This window comes from Amblyraja radiata, chromosome 4 (assembly GCF_010909765.2).
Source record: "Amblyraja radiata isolate CabotCenter1 chromosome 4, sAmbRad1.1.pri, whole genome shotgun sequence".
NCBI classification, from domain to species: Eukaryota; Metazoa; Chordata; class Chondrichthyes; order Rajiformes; family Rajidae; genus Amblyraja; species Amblyraja radiata.
This window is the reverse complement of record NC_045959.1, coordinates 24,411,377-24,433,823: the sequence shown is the minus strand read 5'-3', so window position 1 is coordinate 24,433,823 and position 22,447 is coordinate 24,411,377. Positions and strand designations below refer to the sequence as shown.

At 41.1% G+C, this 22,447-nt stretch overlaps 1 protein-coding gene across 3 annotated transcripts; it reads right to left on the bottom strand.

Annotated features, from left to right (window-relative positions):
• Positions 1–149: 149 nt before the first annotated feature.
• zhx1 (zinc fingers and homeoboxes 1) lies at positions 150–22,447 on the bottom strand. 3 transcript variants are annotated; one of them, XM_033019084.1, is made up of 3 exons: positions 22,238–22,447; positions 8,770–11,595; positions 150–2,554 (listed from the first exon to the last, which is right to left on the bottom strand). In XM_033019084.1, exon 2 carries the CDS (start codon positions 11,472–11,474, stop codon positions 8,793–8,795), a length of 2,682 nt encoding a protein of 893 aa, XP_032874975.1. In that variant the 5' UTR covers positions 11,475–11,595; positions 22,238–22,447; the 3' UTR covers positions 150–2,554; positions 8,770–8,792. The 3 variants fall into 3 exon arrangements, with proteins under 3 accessions (XP_032874975.1, XP_032874977.1, XP_032874976.1); XM_033019086.1 differs by lacking the exon at positions 150–2,554 and adding an exon at positions 7,579–8,294 and having other exon boundaries at positions 22,238–22,437; XM_033019085.1 differs by lacking the exon at positions 150–2,554 and having other exon boundaries at positions 7,579–11,595; positions 22,238–22,437.

Here is a 22,447-nt window from a genome sequence, read left to right as displayed (position 1 = left end):
AATGCGGTACTCAGCCAGCAATAAATAAAAAGTTCAAACATTTTCCTTTTACGGCACGTTACGAAACAATCAATGAAAATGTACAAATGCAGAGTAATAAAAATGTCTGCTGCAGACATACAGAAAGTAGCACAAAATCTAACTCAATAAATGACAGCATCGAGATTTATTTTGAAACATTATATTCACATATTACAATCATTGTATTGTAGTCAATGGAAAATGACATCAGATCTACAAACACAACTTTCAAGACTGCAAAAAAGAACTAAACAGATCTGTTTAAAAAAAATCCATGGCAAAAAAGCAGATAAAATATTTCAAAAAATAACAATAAGCCTTTACAAAATCTCCACAAATCTTTATAATGTGCTGTTACCTTGAAACTGCTCAGAATGGTATATGTGCTGGCTGATTATATTGGATAGTCACAGATATTCTTAAAAGACATTAAACTTCTCTTTGAGCATGTTTTGCACACATGTTACAGAACCTACAGGGGCGATGGCTGAACAAACAAGATTGCACTGCAAACCCAAAATAAAGGCAAGTATGAGGGTACTGTGAAGATTTATTGGACTTTTGAGTTGGGAGAGAGGACTATTTGTAAATGGCAAGAAGAGTTCTGCAAGGCCTGTAACTAATGCCGTAGCCAACAAGACTCAAGTCACTGGGTTACGTAACAATAGAATTATGATTCGATAACAAGGTATCTTGGGGGAAAAAAATCAACATGTGATGTATTAAGGCCTCTACAATTTTGATTAAATATGAACTCTGACACTTCAAAACTTCTTCATTTTATTTTCTACACAATTCTTCTTGAGGAGGGGTCTAAAAAAATGGAGAGGATACAATGAGCACTATTTCGAGTTCCATTTAGAAAAATGCATGGGCTGGTTATTTTCTCCTCATTCATTACTGCAGTGATAATTATTAACATTTTTAAAACACGATGCTATATTTTTACGATGACTAGTTCTCCGTGCAAACTAAAACCTGCAGCACCAGCAAGCCAGAACAAGTATTAGGTCCCACTAGCTAGTATTTCCCAAATGTGTTTGGAACAACAACAAATTGCATAGTAATGTGCAACAAAAGTTTTTGCCAAATTACCATTGGTATACTTTTTTAAACCTGAAGATCTGACCAAGCCCAATGTCCATATTATTATAAATTTACACTTCAAATTTCATCATGATCCAGATGAATATTAAAACTGTTAAGGAAAATAAAAAGTTTAACTATTATTGAGAATTGCTAGTGCAGGCCCAAATATTATCATGACTTGCATGTGCCAGTAGAGGTTAGACAGCCAAAGTTACAATCTAATAATGATGAAACTTTGAAGAATCTAGTATACAGTACTTGTATAATAACCGTGCAAATACGTTTTGCATAATAAAATTGCGCATTCACCAGCCATGACTGTAGTCATGATTGAAATTTGTATAGAGATCAACATTTTCTATAGAAATAGGTATCTAAAACTAAATTTGACTGGTTTACCTCACCATTAGTGCTTCGTAGATTTTTTTTTTTTAATTTTCAGAAAATAATCTAAACACTAAGTACTGAAAGGGATGAGCATGAATGGTCAATTCTTAAACAAGCAAAACATACTAACTACAGATAGCTACAGTAGTGAATTGCTAACTACAAAAAAGTAAAATAATCTCTTCAATGTTTATTCTCACAGTACACATAGAAGTACAATAAATAGTGTGGAAAAATTAGAACTGTTTTTTGTTTTTCAAACCACAGCTTGCAACCCCCTTAACGCATATAATATTTAAATACTATATATTATATAAATGTAGTACTGTATATATGAAGCAACATTTTTCTAATTTCAGCATACAAAATGACTTGCAGAAGTTACCAAAAAATACTAGCAATTGGAATATGGCTTCTGATGAAAATAAGTAGAGGAAAACAATTCTGCTGGCTTTATCTACACCTACAATAAATGTCATTTCAAGTAGCTACTAAAGACTAAAGCATAGAATTGAGGAGATTGAGGAGGTGTTTTTCCAGCACATGTACAAAAAACACCATGCATAATTAAGTCACAAATATAAGCGTTTACATTTCTTTACTGATAAGTGATTACCAGTATTTTAATCTAATGCGATCAGATAGCTCATATTTTACTCCAACTGCAGAATCAGGCGGGGGCAAACTATTACATCAGACTGAACCAAACTGCACAGTTGATGTTAAGAGCTTGCTAAAATCTAAAAAAAAAAAATTGTGCTCAAAGATATCTCCAAAATTAAACTTCAGTAAAAATGTAATAAAATCCCAAACTGTACAAATTTGACCCATAACAATAGCTATATACAAAAGTTATTTTCAGTTGTATTAAAACTTTGGCAATGTGGAAATGTTTTTAAAAAAGCCTATATTTTACTCAGAAATAAAATGTGTGGTGTATGGATATTTATTTACGGAAGTAATCTTGCAGCTCACGGAAGAAAACGAGAATTGATGATTCTCCATATTGGTTCTTTATCCAAAGGCTCCACTGAAGACTTTTACTTATTTGCTGTTCCTAAAGAATAAAAGTAAATCTATCAGGAAATGTATAAGCAGTCTTTTAAAGCTCTTTCATAGATACAATAGTTGCTCCTCACCGTAGCATTTTCCATTAGCTTCAAGATGTTCGAAGGACATAAATATTAATCGTCTTCTAAAGTAATATTCATATTTGTAGTTTCTAAGATATTTAATGAAAGATCATTCTGCCTTGCTATCAAAAATTCCTTCAATGGCCATATTTATTCTATTTCATCTAACCAACCCACGTACCTCTGGACGTTTTGCTTTTTCTATGTTGTTACTCGGATTTAAATAACCGAGGAAATGCAAGAGAAGACAGGAATAAATTAATTCCATACATCAATTGGGAATGATCTATTGGGAATGGGAATTGGGGTCTCCACATCTGCCATGCCACGAGATTTTACCTGGCCCGTAGCAACACGTTCCGCACGGCGGGCTATTTAGTGGGTTTTGTGGTAGCGCGGGAATTTACACGTCAGTTTGCCATAGGCTATCAAATTGAGGGTTTGTGTGTAGCTGCTAACAGGTTACCGTTAGTTGTACGTGACGGATACTCAGGGGTGCAGTGCTGCCAGACCTCTGTAAAAGAAAAGCCAAAATAAACAGCGGGAAATTTTAATTAGGGGATGTGTGGTCAGGGTAACCTGGTTGAAAGAGTGGGAAGGGGAAGACCCATCACTACTGAGGTTCCCTGTAGGATGGGGGGGGGGGGGGAGAGGGGGTGGAGAAAGAACACTAGAACGCAGCAGAGCCAGACCATAGTGGAAGTTGTGGGCCTGGTGCTGAGCTTGGAACTCTGGTGAGGTGACACCTCCAGCCTGCTGGTGGCCAGTGGAGAGGCGAGGGTTGGCGGAGTCACCCGTGGAGGCCCGTGGTGGGCTGGAGTAGAGATATGGGTTGGTGCCAGCAGCATCGATGGCCCCGGGGAGACAGTGAAGATCGGCGACAGCAGCGGCACCGCTGAGTTAGTGGGTGGGTGTGTGAGCGTGCGTGTGTGTGTGTGTGTGTGAGTGTGTGTGAGCGCGTGTATGTGTGTGAGCGCTTGTGTGTGTGTGTGAGCGCTTGTGTGTGTGTGTGTGTGTGTGTGTGTGTGTGTGTGTGTGTGCTGCCCTAAAAAAATGTGACAAATATACAATATGGCCCTCATGCTGAAAAGTTTGGAGGTCCCTGATCTATACTATTAATGTACACAATCACAGTCCCTGTAGGGCAGTTTCCATGGAGCGTCTTTTAAATGGGAAGGAAAGGCAACGCTGAACCCATACGTGTAACTAACACATGGATGGAAAATGTGGAAACTTGACAATGTCACGGAGAAGTCATAGGCCTCCCTAGTAAACTCATATCAAGAAATTATTTAGAAGATCAGAGCTCTCTCTCAGTGTTGTGGCACACTTAAGATCAGCACACATCCATCTTTCAAAGAAGAACTCAAGATGAGATTAGTTGTTCCCATTCCAGTGCAAACATTGATAATGAATACAAATTTACACTTGTGTGAATTCATGTTTAATACATTCTGTTTACATTAAGTTACACGCATGTGCACACACTAGGTTGCCACCAAACTGAAAAAATGGCCCAATTTTGGTGCAAAAAGCAAAGCGCTGGAGCAACTCAGCTGGTTGAGCAGCATCTGTAGAGATGATGGACAGTCAACGTTTTGGGTTAAACGATTTTGTATACATGCATTAGATAATTTGATCTTTAGAACGTAGATGAAATGTTTACAAATCAAGGAATTCTCACCATTTTTATTTGTATGAAAATGCTTAAACTTGATTTCTTACAATTAAATTTAGATATGAACAGCTTTGATGATTAGTTGAGGCCCCATCATTTATTGTCTAAATCTTATGTTCACAACTATGTAAAAATATATAATAATATAAGAGTTACTGCATGAAATATACAAGTAATGAATTTATACTTGTTACAAACACATACAATTCTTATAAAAACCCAGTGCCTAAGAATGCCTCTCCAGCCTGCTTGAATGACTATCGACCGGTGGCCCTCACCTCAGTGGTCATGAAATGCTTCGAGAGGCTGATCAAGAACTACATCTGCGCCGTCCTCCCTCACACCATGGACCCGCTGCAGTACCATCCGAACAGATCCACGGATGATGCGATCTCCCAGGTTCTGCACACCACTCTCTCTCACCTTGACAGCCAGAAGGGGGGCTACGTGAGGATGATTGATTTCAGTTCAGCTTTCAACACCATAGTCCCCACCAGACTGGCTGAGAAGCTGCTGGAACTGGGGCTGAACACTCCCCTGTGTGCCTGGGTCCTGGACTTTCTCACCGCCAGGCCCCAGGTGGTCAAGGTGAGGAGACATACCTCCAACCCCCTCACCCTGAACACAGAATCCTCCCAGGGCTGCGTCCTCAGCCCCCTACTGTATTCCCTGTACACACACGACCGTGTGGCCAGGTTCAGCTCCAACTCCATCATCAGGTTTGCTGATGACACTGTGGTGGTGGGCCTGATTTCCGATAAAGATGAGAAGGCCTACCTGGAGGAGGTGGCTGACAACAGCCTCCTCTTGAATGTCACTAAAACTAAGGAGCCGATTGTGGACTTTAGAAGGGCTCAACAACCAAGGACGTACATGCCACTGAAGATAAATGGGACTACTGTGGATAGGGAGAGCAGCTTCAAATACCTGGGAATCCACATCACAGAGGATCTGACATGGACAACACACACTACCGCACTGGTGAGGGAGGCAAGGCAGCGTCTTTACCACCTCAGGCAGCTGAGGAAATTCAGAGTCTCTCCGAGGATCCTTCAGTCCTTCTACTCTGGGGCTGTAGAAAGCATCATGTCAGGTAACATCACAATCTGGTTTGGGAACAGCTCTGCCCAGGACAGGAAGGCTCTGCAGAGAGTACTGCATTCGGCCGAACGCACTGTGGGAACTACATTCACCGCCCTGCAGGACCTATACACCAGGTGGTGCAGATCCAGAAAGATAATGAAGGACCCCTACCACCTCAGCAACGGACCGTTCCAGCTGCTACGGTCAGGCAAGCGCTTCCGCTGTCACGCTGTGAAAACAGAGGATGAGACGGAGTTTCTTCCCACTGGCCATTAGGACTGTAAACTCTAATCTCACCAGGAACTAATGTACTGGTGTGTTTGTCTTTTTTATTTTTCTAAAATGTAAATACCGGTTCTGTTCTGTTGTTTTGGACAATCCGCAGGCATTGCCACTTTCATTTCACTGCACATCTTGTATGTGTATGTGACAAATAAAGTTGACTTGACGACTTATGTTATACAAAATTGTAGCATAACCTGAAAGTTAAAATTGTATTCCTGACAACTTTGTTGAAATTTACCAGCGTTCCTCAGAAAGACTGAAAAGGATGTTTAGGCTTTTCCAAAAGCCTTCATAAGCTGCAATTGCACCTGAAATTGATAAATACATGTTTTTGTGAGTTCCCACTTGCAACCAGTGATTTATTTGTAATCATTTACTAGATTGCAATCAAAAGTGAAATACTGGTTCAATGTTCCCCTCTTTGGTCCATATTGGCAAGAACAAGTGGTATAGAAGTGTGAAAACAAGCATGTCCAGATTCAGGGACAGTTTCTTCCCTGCTGTTATCAGGCAACTGAACCATCCTACCAACAACTAGACAACAGCCCTGAGCTACTAACACCCTCATTGGAGACCCTCGGACTATCTTTGATCTGACTTAACTGAACTTTATCTTGCACTAAACAGTACTTGTCATTTTCTTTATCATGTATCTGTGCACTGTGGATATGTCGATTGTAATCAGGTGTTGTCTTTCTGCTGACCGGTTAGCAGACAATAAAAGATTTTCACTATACCTCGATACAAGTGACAATAAACTAAACTCAAACTGAAAACTAAAACTCTGTGGACTCAATAGGTTAATAAAGATAATTTGTGTTGTGAATTTAATCATAGAGTCGTGCAGCATGGAAACAGGTCCTTTGGCCTAATGTCCATGGAATAAAGTCCTAGCTGTCCAATCTCTCACTATAACTTAGGCCCTCAAGTGCTGGCAACATTCTTGTAAATCTTTTCTGCATTTTTTCCAGCTAAACAATATCCTTCCTATAGCAGGGTGGGTGACCAAAACATAGTACCTGTACTCCAAAAGCACTCTTTTCAAGAGAGATGTAGCTCTTAGAGCCAAAGCAATCAAGGGATATGGGGGAAAAGCCGGAACGGGGGACTGATTTTAGATGATCAGCCATGATCAGATTGACTGGCGGTGCTGGCTCAAAGGGCCAAATGGCCTACTCCTGCACCTATTTTTCTGTTTCTTACCAATGCCTTGTATAACTGTAACATAACATCCCAACTTCTGTACTCAATACCCTGACTGATGAATGCGAATGTACCAACAATCTTCTTGACTACCCTATATACCTGTGACGCCACTTTCAAAGAACTATGTACCAGCACAGGGGCGGCATAGTGGTGTAACGGGAGAGTTGCTCCCAAGTCGCTGTTATCAGGCAACTGAATCATCCTACCATAACTAGAGAGCAGTGCTGAACTACTATCTACCTCTTTGGTGACCCTCAGACTATCCTTGATCGGACTTTGCTGGTTTTACCTTGCAACGTTATTACCTTATCATGTAATATACACTGTAAATGGATCGATAGTAATCATTGACTGCTCTAATTTCAGGTAGTCCTTACTGTCTCCTCCCCTTCTCAGCTCTCCCTCTGGCTCCTCCTCTTCCTTTCTTCTTCCCGTTCCCCTCACCCTCACATCAGTCTGAAGAAGGGTTTCAGCCCAAAACGTTGCCTATTTCCTTCGCTCCATAGATGCTGCCTCGCCCGCTGAGTTTCTCCAGCATTTTTGTCTACCTTCGATAGTAATCATGTTTTGTCTTTCTGCTGTCTAGTTGGCAGAAACAAAAGCTTTTCACATTCACGTGACAATAAACTAAACTGAAACAAGGTGATGATCCCCTTTTTATATACACACGCACACACATTTAAAAAAAGGCAATTGTAAATGAAATGCAGTGGAATTTTATTTTAAGTAGATTGAAGTACTTCAATAAAATATAGTCAACTGCAGAAACAGGCACACAATTTGCACATGGAAAAGGAGGGATGGGGAAGAAACACAATGCAGAGCAACTAAGTATGGGGATATGGTTTGTAATTTCAAATTAACACACTGAAGTATTTGCAACAATATGCAATTTGCCATAGGGATCAAATAATGTTGTTTTACACATTGATGGATATTGTGAATCGAACTTTTAATTGATAACTTACTTTATTTTTCAACAGCGAAGAAACCAATTAAAAAAAAAAAAAAAGATTCTGACTTTAGTATTCAACTACTGGAATCAGATAAACCAAAACATTTTCAAGACATACCTTATGTTTCATAAATGCATTAATTACAACCATTTTTGACCACCTGGAGGTGAATATTTCATGAACAAATCAGGTCACTTTTTTTCCCCTGACATTAGGAATTCAATTAATAATGGCATTTTAGTGTAATTTATTTAAAAAAATTTACAAATTGCAAGCAATTAAATGACTGAGTTGACAAAATTTAAACCACTTTTTAAAATAGATATTGAAAAATATTTACTTATGAATATCACTATGTGTATGTGACAAATAAACTTGACTTGACGACATGATATTGGTTCCCATTTGTCCCGGTACTATTAAAAGTAGCATAGATCAAAATCTTGACATATAGCCCTGCAAGTACACGAACAAATATATGTGCCATGGTATAATTAACCGTGTAAGCTTCCCATTACTTAAACAAAAGAAAGTATCTAACACATTTCTGGGACCACCTGTTTTTAAAGTCAGATGGAACACAAAAAAAAATCATAAAAGCTGTAAAGTTAATTGAAATTATGAAGTGTCACCTTGTACTAATGGGAATCATAAAATAGGCTAGAAAGGTCCTCTACACCAGCCATACTAAGTACAATGGTCACCATCAGAATACTTTCAAAATATTCTATATACAAATAAAAATCTTCCATTCTGCATGTAGATGTGCTAAATCAATATCTGGTGGAACACATCATGGGAATAATAGAGAATTCCACAGATTCATTTGCTAAAAGGAAAATGTTAACTTTTAGTATTGTGCTGTACTATTTCCCAATTGTGGTTTGAGATTTCTTAGTACAAAATGTAAAATATACTTATAATTACTTACACTTTTATGTTAGAATTCTCTACCTAGTGTTCATCATCTGGTTCAGTTACTTCATTTTCTTTTTGCGATGGAGGCTTCCACACATCACTGCTGCCACTTCCTTCAGAAGCATCATCTTCATTCTCTTCACCAGCCCAGTCATCATCCTCTTCAAGTGGCTCGTTTTTCTCATCTTCACCAGGGTACTGTCCATTTGAATTGTTGCTCTCCGAAACAACAACTTCCGTTTGCCTTTGTACAAACCATTCCCTGATATTTTCATAACTCATGCCTGATTTTGCCACAAGATCATCAAGATCTTCTTCATTTAAATATTTGTGTTTCAAGTAATATGGTTCAAGAAAATTTCTCCCTGAAGCGAGTTCCGTAGATACTTTGCTTGACGTCATGCCGCTCCAGTTGCGAGACCTTCCATTCCCCCTTGCTCTTCCTCTTCCTCGTGGTCTGCCTCTCAATCTACCTCTACCTTTAGTCCTTCTGGAGGAAACCTGGGTTTGTCCATTTTGAGTGTCCATGTTACCACTTTGATAATAATAGTACCATTTCAAGTTGCCATTTTTCCAAGCATATCTGGTATCTCCGAACCAACTTACAATATCAGTTCTGGCCAGCCCAGTGTCTAGAGCTAATTGGTCATATACCTCTGGGGATGGCCAGTGCGTGCGAACAAATGCGCTTTTAAGCAGATGTAACTGCTCTGGAGTTTTCTTATATAGTCTGCTAACTGCAGTTGCCATTACTCTTGGAATTGCTAAGCCACTGGCCAAAGATGTGGTATGAATTTGCCCATATTGTGATTTTGTGCTCCCTGCATCAGAGTCCTTATGTTTGACATCAACTTCACCGTCTACCAATTTTCCGCTCTCATCATTTTTATCTTCTGAATTTTTAATTTTCCTCCTCTCGCAAAACCAGACGTCAATCTCTCTTCTAGTGAGTTTTGTTTCAGTCCTTAGCTTGTTAATCTCATCATCAGTGGGAAATGGACTAAAATGAAAACTTTCTTGGAGAATCTGAAGCTGTTCTGCGCTTTTCTCTTTGAACTTCTGAGGAGTAAAATCTGGGAAAGCATGCCACCCATGTTTACGTTGCTGATTTACTGCAAGCGATTCAGAAATCATTTCATCTCCAGAATCCAAAATGATGGTGCTGCTGACTTCAGCAATATTGACATTTTGATTACATTTTGAATTTCTATGGTTGTACCGTGTATCACTGAACCACTTCTTTATGTCACCTCTTGTGAGGCCTGATATTTGTATGATTCTAGCAATTTCTGCATCACTGGGAAATGCATTCCTATTGAAGCTGGCTTTTAGTTCATTCAGTTGCTCTTTTGTCTTTTTGAGGCGGACGATGTATGGATCTGTACTCGAGACAGAATTAAGGGAACCTCCTTGTGAAGCAAATTGAGGAAGCTGAGAGTCGTTTAGCCGTTTTACTTCAGGCCCTGTCTCACCCTCCTGCATTCTGCGCTTTTGCCACTGCATTTGATTTGTAACTCCTGCAACGGTGACAGTGACCGGAGAATTCCCAGTGACCACGTTTTTACTGGTAACCTGTGCCAAGACAATACCTGGCTGACCAACTATCTGACAAGGTTGGAGGATCTGCTGCAATCCATTAGCAGATGTTGAAATCTGTGCAGGTATGACTGTAATTGTTTGCGGTATAGTGTGCACAGTGCCATTAAATTGTCTCTTTTTGGCATCTTCCACCTCCTCTGGGGTCCAGCTGATGCCATGCTTGAGCCGTTGAGCAGTGAACCAGATTTTAATCTGTTCCTCTGTATATTTTGTCTGAGTTTTTAACGTTACAACTTCTGACTGCGTAGGATAGGGAAATTTGTTGAATGTGTTCACTAGGTGAGTATTTACATCCATATTAGTGTTATAAGTTGGAATGCTGTTTAATGGAATCATAACTTTTGGAATACAATTAGAATTTGGAGACTGTATCAATTGGCTAATACCTACTGAATCAATTATAACACCATTTCCTTCTTGGTTAATACAAATTCCACTGGTACTAGTAGATCCCAAGACCGAGTTGGTGCCCATTGTCTCATCGTTGTTTTCTTGTCTAGCTGTGAATTCATCCACAAAACTTGGAGACAGAGAGATTCTTTTGGTCTCATTTTTATTTTTTATCTTCATGATTGGTGTTTTACTTATTGATATTCCTGTCGGAGTGGTGTCAATGTTTTCGGACTGATCTTCATTTGTAGGAACCCCATTACTATTGCATTCTTCAACAGTCTGTTCAAAGACAGTTTGATTGTTGTGTTTCACCATTTTAAGCTTAAAATTTATTTCACCCGAATGATATCTAGCATTGTGGTCATTAAGAGTATCATACCTTTTGGTCATAAAATTACATTCCATACAGAAATAGGATGGATTGAGAATAACATTTGGGTGCTTTGAGTCAACGTGCACTGTAAATTCATTTAAGTCTTGTGTTTCAAAAGTGCAATATTTACACTCATAGCCTCCTTCTAGTTTCTTGATTTGGTTATCTTGTACTTCCTTTTCTGCAATATTCTCATCATCAACTACAGCACCATCTGCTGCCATACTCTCATCAGAAGTGTCTGGAGGAAGATCATCATCAACATCTGTAATCATATCCAGATCTTGGTTCTGATCCAGAGTTTCATTTGCAGGGACCATGCAAGGAATTTTAGACTTCCTTTTGCTGGCCATGGTCAGTGGTGAAAAGTGAATTGGTTTCAAAAAATGTTAATCCCACTGCAGGTTGATCTACCTTCAGGCCTATATCTTAGGTTCCTCCCCACAGGCAGTGGCGCTATCACAATGGATTCATCTGTAGATAAAAATTAAGAAAATGTTACTTCATGACTACAAAAAATGCTTACCACTTAAAAATTAGTCCATACTTTTGATACGTATCATTGGAGCATTGGCTAAATAAAGAATTGAAACATGGAAAATCGACCCTCTCATCTCAGCAGAGTTCAACAGCAAGATACCAAAAACTCTCACATTTTAATTACATAAATTTAAACGGTGAAATAGGATTACACACAAAACCAATTGCAACTTTTCAGAAAAAGCAGCCCAAGCCTGCATATACTAAGACCAAAACTTTCACAGTGATTATAAGAAATGGTAAGTCGACCCACCGACCATTGATGTACAACAGGGTTATTATCATCAACATTCCGAGTGTCACCATTGATCAGAGATTTCGCTGAACAAACCACATAAATACTGTGGCTGAAAATTCTCCCTAAACTGCAGTAGTTGGAAATCTGAAATAAAACCAGAAAACAATGGAAACATTCAGTAGATCAGGCAGCAACCATTGAAGGAGAAACTGTTAATGTTTCAGGTCTTTCTGATGAAGAGTCCCAGAGCTGAAACATTAGCTTTTTTCTTCCCACAGATATTGCCTGGACTACTGAATGCATTTCCCATGTTTCCTGTTTCTAAATACAATAGACAATAGGTGCTGAAGTAGGCCATTCGGCCCTTCGAGCCAACACCACCATTCAATATGATCATGGCTGATCATCCCCAATCAGTACCCCGTTCCTGCCTTCTCCCCATACTCCGCTATTTTTAAGAGCCCTATCTAGCTCTCTCTTGAAAGCATCCAGAGAACCCGCCTCCACCACCCTCTGAGGCAGAGAATTCCACACTCACCACTCTCTGTGAGAAAAAGTGTTTCCTCGTCTCAGTTCTAAATGGCTTATGAAGGTTTAAAAAAAATCGTGAGATCAGCAGATTGGTCTTCTCGCCTGTCAGTCACCATGAAGGTAACGCCTCTTCCGGCACCTGCTGGAGAATAAAGTCTCGGAGGCAGGGCTGAGTCCACAAGTGCAAATTGAGTCCGCAAAAGTGGAGTCGGGAAAGCCGCTGTTTGGAGTCGGTAAAATCGCTTTGTGGTGCCACGGCCGGCAGCCGCTGAGTGGAGCCCCCCCCACCCTCCACTCCCCCACGCCACCCTCCTCCCCTGCAACACCACCCCATTCCCACTACAACCCCCCAACCTCACACCACCACCGCCTCAGGCAGCCCCCCCTCCCTCACACCACCACCGCCTCTCTGACACTACCACCGCCTCTCCCACACCATGGTGGAATATTGCATTGGGGAATGGGTTGCATTGGGGGATCAGGCCTCCTGTGTGACTGGGACCCAACGGGTCCCACTTAGTCTAGTAATGTGTAAAGCTACAATGGGGAGTAGTTAGGAATACTTGCCTAGATGACTGCATCTTCTACAATACTTGACTGAACAGACATCAGTCATGAGAAAGTAAGCTCATTTGCACAATCCACTACCCTTAACCTTCACAATCTCCATTTTGTAGATGGTATACCATCTGAAAAATGTATTGCAGTTTCTTGCGAAGCCTAGTCTGATTGAACCTTCCAAACACATGACCTCTACAAGAGGCAGTGGTAAATTGGAACACTACTACCTTAGATTTCAATCCATGATATTGACAAACCTGATTTGAAAATTTATCACTGATCCATCATGACAGCTCTGCCTAAAACTTGAAACTCTCTACTCAATAGTTGTGTATTTAACCAATTTAAAAACAATAAAGAAAAATTTTAATGTGTGTGTGCTTTGGATGCACCAGCACCCGCTGTATTGGAAACATTCTCATTTGACAGAGAAATGGGAGCAGTCACAACTGAAGCACAAATGCAGATGGACAGACTGAGTCAGCGCCCGTACACACACACACACACACAGTGCTGTTAGGTTACTGAATCAGCAGCTAGCTTTCTAGTCGACTGATCCGCAGAGGTTGAAATGCCATGCAGCAGCTGCAGAATTTAAATTCAACAAATTGAATAAATCTGAAATTTAAAAAGCTTTTCCCCCCCAATAATCATAAGCAGCAAAAGTACTAGACTGTCATTAAAAATTCATATCACTCATCAATGTACCTCAGGGAAATAAATTTACCATCCTTATCTTGTCTGGTCCATGTATGTATGTCTCAAGATCTACAGCAATGTGGTTGACTCATTGCTGCTCCCTGAGTTCTCGGGGTAATTAAGAATGAACAATAATTGCCAACACAGTCCACATTCAGTGAATAAATAGGAATGCACAAGTAAGTGCATCTAAAAAGGCTCACTTCAATTTATGGCACTATAACAAAATCAAATTATCAATGACTCAGAAAACCTGTCAGGCACAGAAAAAAATAGATCTGAGGGACACAAGTGTGTGGCATAAACATTAAGATAAACAAGCCTATAGTAAATCCCAAAAGGTGCATTCAAAAATGTTGCATTGAGACAGGCATGTACTCGTGAATATTGTATTTACATGCAAGTTAAGTACTCACACCAAGGTAAAGAATTTGTGTTGACAGAATAACCAAACAAATCTTCAGCTTGTCCTAAGGTGTTGAACTTCAGATTATTATTAGTGTAGAAAAAGTACTTTCCTGATTTTGTTTCTTCATGGCCTGGCTCTAATTTAATTACATACATCTCAAGTTCTTTTATGTTACAAGACATCAGGCAAATGACACGGCTTGGTAATCTGTTTTTGTGATGCGGCCAAAGTACCAGAAAAGCTTTCAACTCTGAGAATAGTCACTGTATATTTTGTTATAATGTGGCTGAATAAGCCTTGGTTTGACATCCGGTTTGAAAGACGACACTTCCAATAGTAAGTAAGTGGAAAGTAACGAGCAAGAAGTATTTAATAAATGTAACACCCACTCAACCATAATATCTAGAGCCAAAAGATTCATTTGCCCAAGTATATAACCAAATTTGGACTCAAATAAAATGTAACTATAATTTGATTAAGATTTCAATAAATAGGTTCTCATAAATAAATACATCAATCTCTGTGCACATTTTGCACAGAATTGCAGAGTAAGGTTCACCAGTACCATCCCTGATACCACCAACAATACTATATACTTTGAATTTTATAATGCAGCTATAACATTCAAGTTTAGCCATGTAGCATGCCACATTTGGACAAAGAGTAGGGAGGAAGGAAAAAATCTTTGAGAACAATAGGACATAGGTTTAAAGTGAAGGGGGAAAGATTTAATAGGAACCTGAGGGGTAACATTTTTTTTTACACAAAGGGTGTTGGGTATGTGGAACGAGCTGCCGGAGGAGGTAGTTGAGGCAAGTATTATCATAATGTTTAAGAGACATTTGGACAAGTATATGGATAGGATAGGTTTATGTGCCAAGTGTGGGCAGGTAGGACTAGTGCAAGTTGGACCAAAAGACCTGTTTTCACGCTATACGACTATAACTTTAGATTGTCCCCAAACAATGTAATTTTATTTTACATTACCGGTTAGGTTCCACAACAGAAAATGAAAACATTTGTCTCTACTTTTAATCTGCTCTTTAAAATGTTCCTGTAAATTGAACAGAGTGTTTTTCTTTTAACTTCATCACTTCTCAATTTTTTTTAGTCCAGAACATAACAGTCCAATGAGACATATAACCATATAACAATTACAGCACGGAAACAGGCCATCTCGACCCTTCTAGTCCGTGCCGAACACCATGAACCTAAAACAGATTAGTCACAAATTGTTAGATTCATCCCCATCAATGGAATAAATTCTGTCGGCCCTAGTTCCCTATACACTGTGTCTAAACCTTAAAATCATGACAAAAATGATAACTTCAAAGAATATTAACAAAAACTAACCTCATTTAATTTGCAAAGACCACAAAACCATGCACAAGACACGATTCCCTAAGTGGTGCATTCATTTAAAATGTGCAGCTTCAGTCCTTTAGCAAGGAGAGGATATGATGTTCTAATCATGAAAAATACAGAATTGGTAAGAAAACTATATGGGAGATTAAAGCTTGGCCAGGCAGTTGAAACTGCACATGGGACTAGCTTGTTGAGGTCTTCATGATGTACAAAAGACACACCTGTCAGTAAGCAGAGTTCTTTTTTTAAATATGAAGGTTGAGCTGAGCTATCATCATAAAGGCACAAAGGTTACTTCCTGTGGCTTGTCATGAAGTCAAGATAACAAGTAGAAAACCTTCACCATCGGGTGGCGCCCGTAATGGCCGCCTCGCCAGCAGTCTGTCTCGACCCTTCTGCTTTTATTATTTTAAGTTTGTCTTGAATGTTTGTTTTAATGTCTCTTGGTATTTTTATATGGGCGGTGCGGGGGGGGATCAAGGGAAACTTTTTCCAGTCATTTACCTTGACAGAGATGCGATTTTTCTCTGTGTCGCATCTCCGTCCCCCCCTGCGGCCTACAACGTGGAGTGGTGTGGCCTTTCCTGGAGACCGGCCCGGAGCTTCAAGCGCGACAATCATGGAGCCTGGGATCTTTTGCCGAAGATCGCCAGTGTAGGAGCTCTAACCGCGGAGCCTGTGGACTTTAACACCGTGAAGCAACGGTCTGCGGTAAGAAGCGGCCGACTCGGGAGCTTCATGCCGCGGAGTGCTCCGATCCGTCCCGACGCCGGAGTTTCGATCATCCCGACGAGAGGGCTTGAACAGCGGACCGTCGGCAACAGCAAGTGCGAAGGGTTCAGTCGCAACCGTGAGTGAACAAAGGAGGAAGATGACTGAACTTTATCGGCTTCCATCACAGAGAGGAATGTGGATTCCGCTGTGGTGGATGTTTATGTTAAATTTTATTTTATGTGGCTGAATTGTGTATTGTTGTTTTTCTCACTTAGTATGGCAACTCAAATTTCACTGTACCTTAATTGATACATGTGACAATTAAATTGAATCTAGGTTGATGAGAGTTCATCATGTTGATAGTTCAGGCCTTCTCTGACCAAATGTTTTCTGACTAAATGGTACCTCAGAATTCTCTTTCCAGCCACTTATCTGAGTGCAGCAACAACTGTGTCTACTCCCAGTGACAAAGTGCTGCACATTGATGTTCTATTCCTAAGAAGTAGTAATGGAGTCTATGCAGATATGGCCCCCTCAAAGCTTTGTTGCGTCCAGGAACTTAAAGAAAAAGGCATAGTTTCAATTCAATATCAAACTATTCTTGCATTTTACATAAATATTGTGAAAAATTGATCCTGCCAAAAGAAAAACATCTCAGAAAAACATCACTATGTTTACTGACACCCAAATCTTACTTAACATGCTCAATCTGTTGAGAATAACTGCCTTGCAGCAATGGTTCAAAACAGCCTCCATACTACAAAGTTAAAAAAACTCTTTAACTGGAACTTAATCAATTGCTTCCAGTATGCTTTGAGGGCACTGTCACATTTCATGTTCACTTCCTGGGAAGAGAATTTGTGTAAACTGAAACGAACGGCTAACCAAACCATTAGACCGTGGCTATATTGAAAGTGACATGGTCACAATGCAGGCAAGTTGAAATGTAGCAGAGATCCCATGTCAGGTTTTGCACTACATTGGAGGTCAAGATTTGATTCACTGGAAAATGATTGAATCTTTTGTTCAAAGAAGAATGGGTGAAAAGGTGATTTTTCAATTCAAACCTAGAATTTCTTTGGACTATAAGACCATCATCAGCAGTGACTGGAAAACTTAGCTGGCGAAACAAAATGACCATGATTCACAGGTGTCACTGTGCCTCCAACCCTAGTTACCAATAACATTCATTACTAGCAGCTAAAATTGTGTACATTTAGTTCAATAAATTACAGAACAGAAAATAGGAGAGAAAGGATGAATAACAGGACTGTATTTTTAAAGGCTTTGAGCCACGGCAAGTTTCTTGGCAGCTCAGGGCAATGTTTAAGTAACAATATGAATGAACTATCTCTCTGGTTCTTTTGACAATTATACTGCATTGCCATTGTTTTGCAAAGAAGAACATTACACAGCATTAATTTTAAACAAAATATTTCAAATGATTCCTCAAAGAACAAGCTTGTTCAATTTCAGCCCTGGTGCATCTAATCTTTCTCATTCAAGATTAGATTGCAATCTGCAAGTTTCATTTGCATTTTGTTCTCGGTCAATTCAATTCTAATGTATACTCTCTCCTTAACAGGCACAACTGATCCTGATCCAACTGATCCTATTGCTATTTATCCCAGTTCCAATATACACTGCACCTTCTATCTCAACTCGACCCGAAACATCCCCCATTCCTTCTCTCCAGAGATGCTGCCTGTCCCGCTGAATTACTCCAGTCTTTTGTGTCCATCTTCGGTTTAAACCAGCATCTGCAATTCCTTCTTATACAAAACATTAAAATGTAATATACCTGATGTCTTAACCCATTTCTGTCCTTAATGAATCTCATTCTCGACCTTAAAACTGTTAAAATAAAATGATATAAGGATGATATAAAACACAAAATGGCACAGAAAAAAACATAATTATGCATAAATGCCACAGAAGAAAGAATTGTCAAACTCTAAATGGAAACTGTGAAGTGCAAAACTGGAGTTATGTGCTGGGAAAGAGAAAAATAAATTCATAGATCGACCAGCTTGTTTTGGCACTTCACCATTCAGGTGCAGTGTGTATTTCATGGATGATGTTGCATAAAACATTTATATTACTTTTCCCTATGTTTCCTGGTCTTCCATATTAGTTATCTTAAAATTTTTTAGAAGGCAATTGTTAAAAAAATCCTCATAACTCATAAGCTTGATGAATCACAAACATGAGAGCATAAAGTAATCATTTGTCCATATTAACATTTATGACTGGTTAGTGACTGCGTGGTGCTATCAAATGTTCCTGATTTAAATTTTCAACTTATTTTAGTTGAATATACAAACACTAAATCTGAAATGAAAACAAAATAATATTGACATCGATTGTATACTTTAATTTGAAAAGTTTGATCCTAAAATATCACTCACTCCTCCCTCTTTGAACAAAAGAGGTCGTCACAATCACAACATTCCTGGCTTTACAGTTTTGAGAAATTTCCTAGTATACATCCAAGAGGTACAGATTCTTCAGTAGCAAGCTTCAATAACAGTCAAAAACTGCCACAACCGCAAAGCAAATCAACTGTGCAAATTTATCGTGACGTGCCAAAAGATCATGTGCAAACATGACAACCACAGACAACGCAGTGATGAGCTTGAAGTCACTACTGTTAAACATAGAATAGGTGCACGAGTAGGCCATTCGGCCCTTCGAGCCACCACCACCATTCAATATGATCATGGCTGATCATCTAAAATCAGCACCCCATTCATGCTTTCTCCCCATATCCTTTAGCCCCAAGTGCTAAATCTAACTCTCTTGAAAACATCCAGTGAATTGGCCTCCACTAACTTCTGTGGCAGAGAATTCCACAGATTCACAACTTTCAGGGTGAAGACATTTTCCCTCATCTCAGTCCTAAATGGCCTACCCCTTATTCTTAAACTGTGACCCCTTGTTCTGGACTCCCCCAAAATCGGGAACATTTTTCCTGCATCTGCATATAAGAATTTTATATGTTTTTTATGGAATTTTTTGAGGATGTGACAAATAAAATGGATGAAGGGGTGCCAGTGGATATAGTGTATCTAGACTTTCAGAAAGCCTTTGACAAGGTCCCGCATGGGAGACTGGTGACTAAAATTAGAGCACATGGTATTGGGGGTAGGGTGTTGATATGGATAGAAAATTGGTTGGCAGAGAGTAGGAGTAAACGGGTCCTTTTCAGAATGGCAGGCAGTGGCGAGTGGAGTACTGCAAGGGTCGGTGTTGGGGCCGCAACTGTTTTACCATATATATTAATGATTTGGAAGAAGGAATTGCAAGTTTGCGGATGACACAAAGCTGGGTGGCAGTGTGAACTGTGAAGAGGATGTTAGGAGGTTGCAGGGTGACCTGGACAGGTTGAGTGAGTGGGCAGATGCGTGGCAGATGCAGTATAATATAAATAAATGTGAGGTTATCCACTTTTGCGGCAAAAACAAGGGGGCAGATTATTATCTCAACGGGGTTAGGTTAGGTAAGGGGGAGGTACAGCGAGACTTGGGCGTCCTTGTATACCGGTCACTGAAAGTTGGCGTGCAGGTACAGCAGGCAGTGAAGAAAGCTAATGGAATGTTGGCCTTCATAACAAGAGGATTTCAGTATAGGAGTAGAGGTTCTTCTGCAGTTGTATAGGGCTCTGGTGAGACCACATCTGGAGTATTGTGTACAGTTTTGGTCTCCTAATTTGAGGAAGGACATCCTTGTGATTGAGGCAGTGCAGCGTAGGTTCACGAGATTGATCCCATGGATGGCGGGACTGTCATACGAGGAAAGATTGAAAAGGCTAGGCTTGTATTCACTGGAGTTTAGAAGGATGAGGGGGGATCTTATAGAAACATTATAAAAGGATTGGACAAGCTAGATGCAGGAAAAATGTTCCCAATGTTGGGCGAGTCCAGAACCAGGGGCTACAGTCTTAGAATAAAGGGGAGGTCATTTAAGACTGAGGTGAGAAAAAACTTTTTCAGCCAGAGAGTTGTGAATTTATGGAATTCCCTCCCACAGATGGCAGTGGAGGCTAAGTCTCTGGATGGATTTAAGAGAGAGTTAGATAGAGCTCGAGGGGCTAGTGGAGTCAAGGGATATGGGGAGAAAGCAGGCACGGGTTATTGATAGGGGACGATCAGCCACGATCACAATGAATGGCGGTGCTGGCTCGAAGGGCCTCCTCCTGCACCTATTTTTTATGTTTCTATGTTATAAGATCCCTCTCATCCTTCTAAATTCCAGTGAATACAAGCCCAGTCGACCCATTCTTTCATCATATGTCAGTCCTGCCATCCCAGGAATTAACCTGGTGAAGCTACGCTGTACGCTCTCAATAGCAATAATGTCCTTCCTCAAATTAGGAGACCAAAATTGCACTCAATACTCCTGGTGTGGTTTCACCAGGACCCTGTACAACTGCAGTAGGTCCTCCTTGCTCCTAAACTGAAATCCTCTCACAATGGAGGCCAACATGCCATTAGCTTTCTTCACTGCCTGCTGTACCTGCATGCTTACTTTCAGTGACTGATGGACAAGCACACCCAGGTCTCATTGCACCTTCCCTTTTCCTAATCTGACACCATTTAGATAATAATATGCCTTCCTGTTCTTGCCACCAAAGTGGATAACCTCACATTTATCCACATTATTATACTGCATCTGCCAACTCACCCAACCTTTCCAAGTCACCCTGCAGCCTCATAGCATCCTCATCGCAGTTCACACTGCCACTCATTTGTGTCATCCTGCAAACTTGGAGATGTCACATTTAATTCCCTTGTCTAAAACGTTAATATATATTGTAAATAACTGGGGTCCCAGCACCGAACCTTGCTGCACCCCACTAGTTACTGCCTGCCATTCTGAAAAAGACCCGTTAATTCTAACTCTTTGCTTCTTGTTTGCCAACCAGTTCTCTATCCATGTCAATACCCTCCCCTCAATATCAAGTGCTCCAATTTTGCACACCAATCTTGTGTGGGACCTTGTCAAAGACCTTTTGAAAGTCCAGATACACCACGTGCACAGGCTTCCCCTTATCCATTCTACTTGTTACATCCTGAAAAAAATTCCAGAAGATTAGTCAAGCATGATTTCCCCTTCCTAAATCCATCCTGTCACAAGAGAACATTGGAAAATGATCACCAATGTATCCACGATTTCTAGGGCCACCTCCTTGAGTACCCTCAGATGCAGACCATCAGGCCCTGGGGATTTATCTGTCTTCAGTCCCAACAGTTTTCAGTCATTTATCTGTCTTCAGTCCCTAACACCATTTCCTGACTAAAGTGGAATCCCTTCAGTTCCTCCCTCCCACTAGATCCTCGGTCCCTAAAACTCGATACCAAGCAAGAATTGGGGAAAGTAGCAGGCACATTAAGACGGGGAAGGCTTAGTTTAAGCAAAGAGCATGAATAGATTTGTTGTTTTGCCAAATTTATGACAGCAATGCCTTGCTCCGGTCCCATCCCTCGTTAGTGACACAACGTCGCTCAGCCCATCTTGCCTGCACCAAAGAGCCATCCGATTAACCCCCACCACACATGTGGCTTGGGAGAAAATGAAGCCCTCCACTGCACCCCTTCCTTTACCAGGGAGAAGAGATAAAGAAAAGATACTTCCCCCAGGGGCAGCGTCCGGCAGACACCATGCTGAGCGACATATGAAGCAGCAGTGAACACACACACATGGCACCCGCTGGGAGAGGGGTGGGGGTAGAGGAGGGCGAGTGGTCGAGCGCATTCCCGCCCCCATCCATCCATCCATCCATCCTACCCGGCCCGCCCACACCCAGGAGGCAGGCAGGAGGCGGCTCTGGTGTGAGGACGGGCGCGTGCCCGGCTCGGCGGCGGATGCGCGTGCACACGACGGGAGGTGTCGGGTGCGCGCATGGCGCTGAATGATGCGCGCGCACGGCCAACGGTCACGGCGGGGATGGTGGGGGGGGGAAGGGATGGAGACGGCGGGGTTGGGGAAGAGTGGTTGCGGGCCGCGATCTCAGCGGTGAGCGGCGCCAATATCCCCCCCCCCTCTACCCCGGTCCTCACCGCCTTCTCCTCAGCCTTTCTTCTCCGAGCTGCCCTTCGGGAGCCGGCCGGCCAGGTGGCCGGCGGAGCCCGCTCAGCAGCCGGCCTGCCCGCCCCTCAGCTGCCGGCCAACCATCCGGTCGTCGGTATTAACTCGGTTAATTAATTCGTCGATTTATTTAATCGGGAGGGACGACGCCAACGCGTTGACGTCACCGGCCGCGACTGGCC

What these genes read in the sequence shown, in the direction of transcription:
- zhx1 (XM_033019084.1), bottom strand. Translation starts at nt 11,474, where the DNA reads ATGGCCAGCAAAAGGAAGTCTAAAATTCCTTGCATGGTCCCTGCAAAT.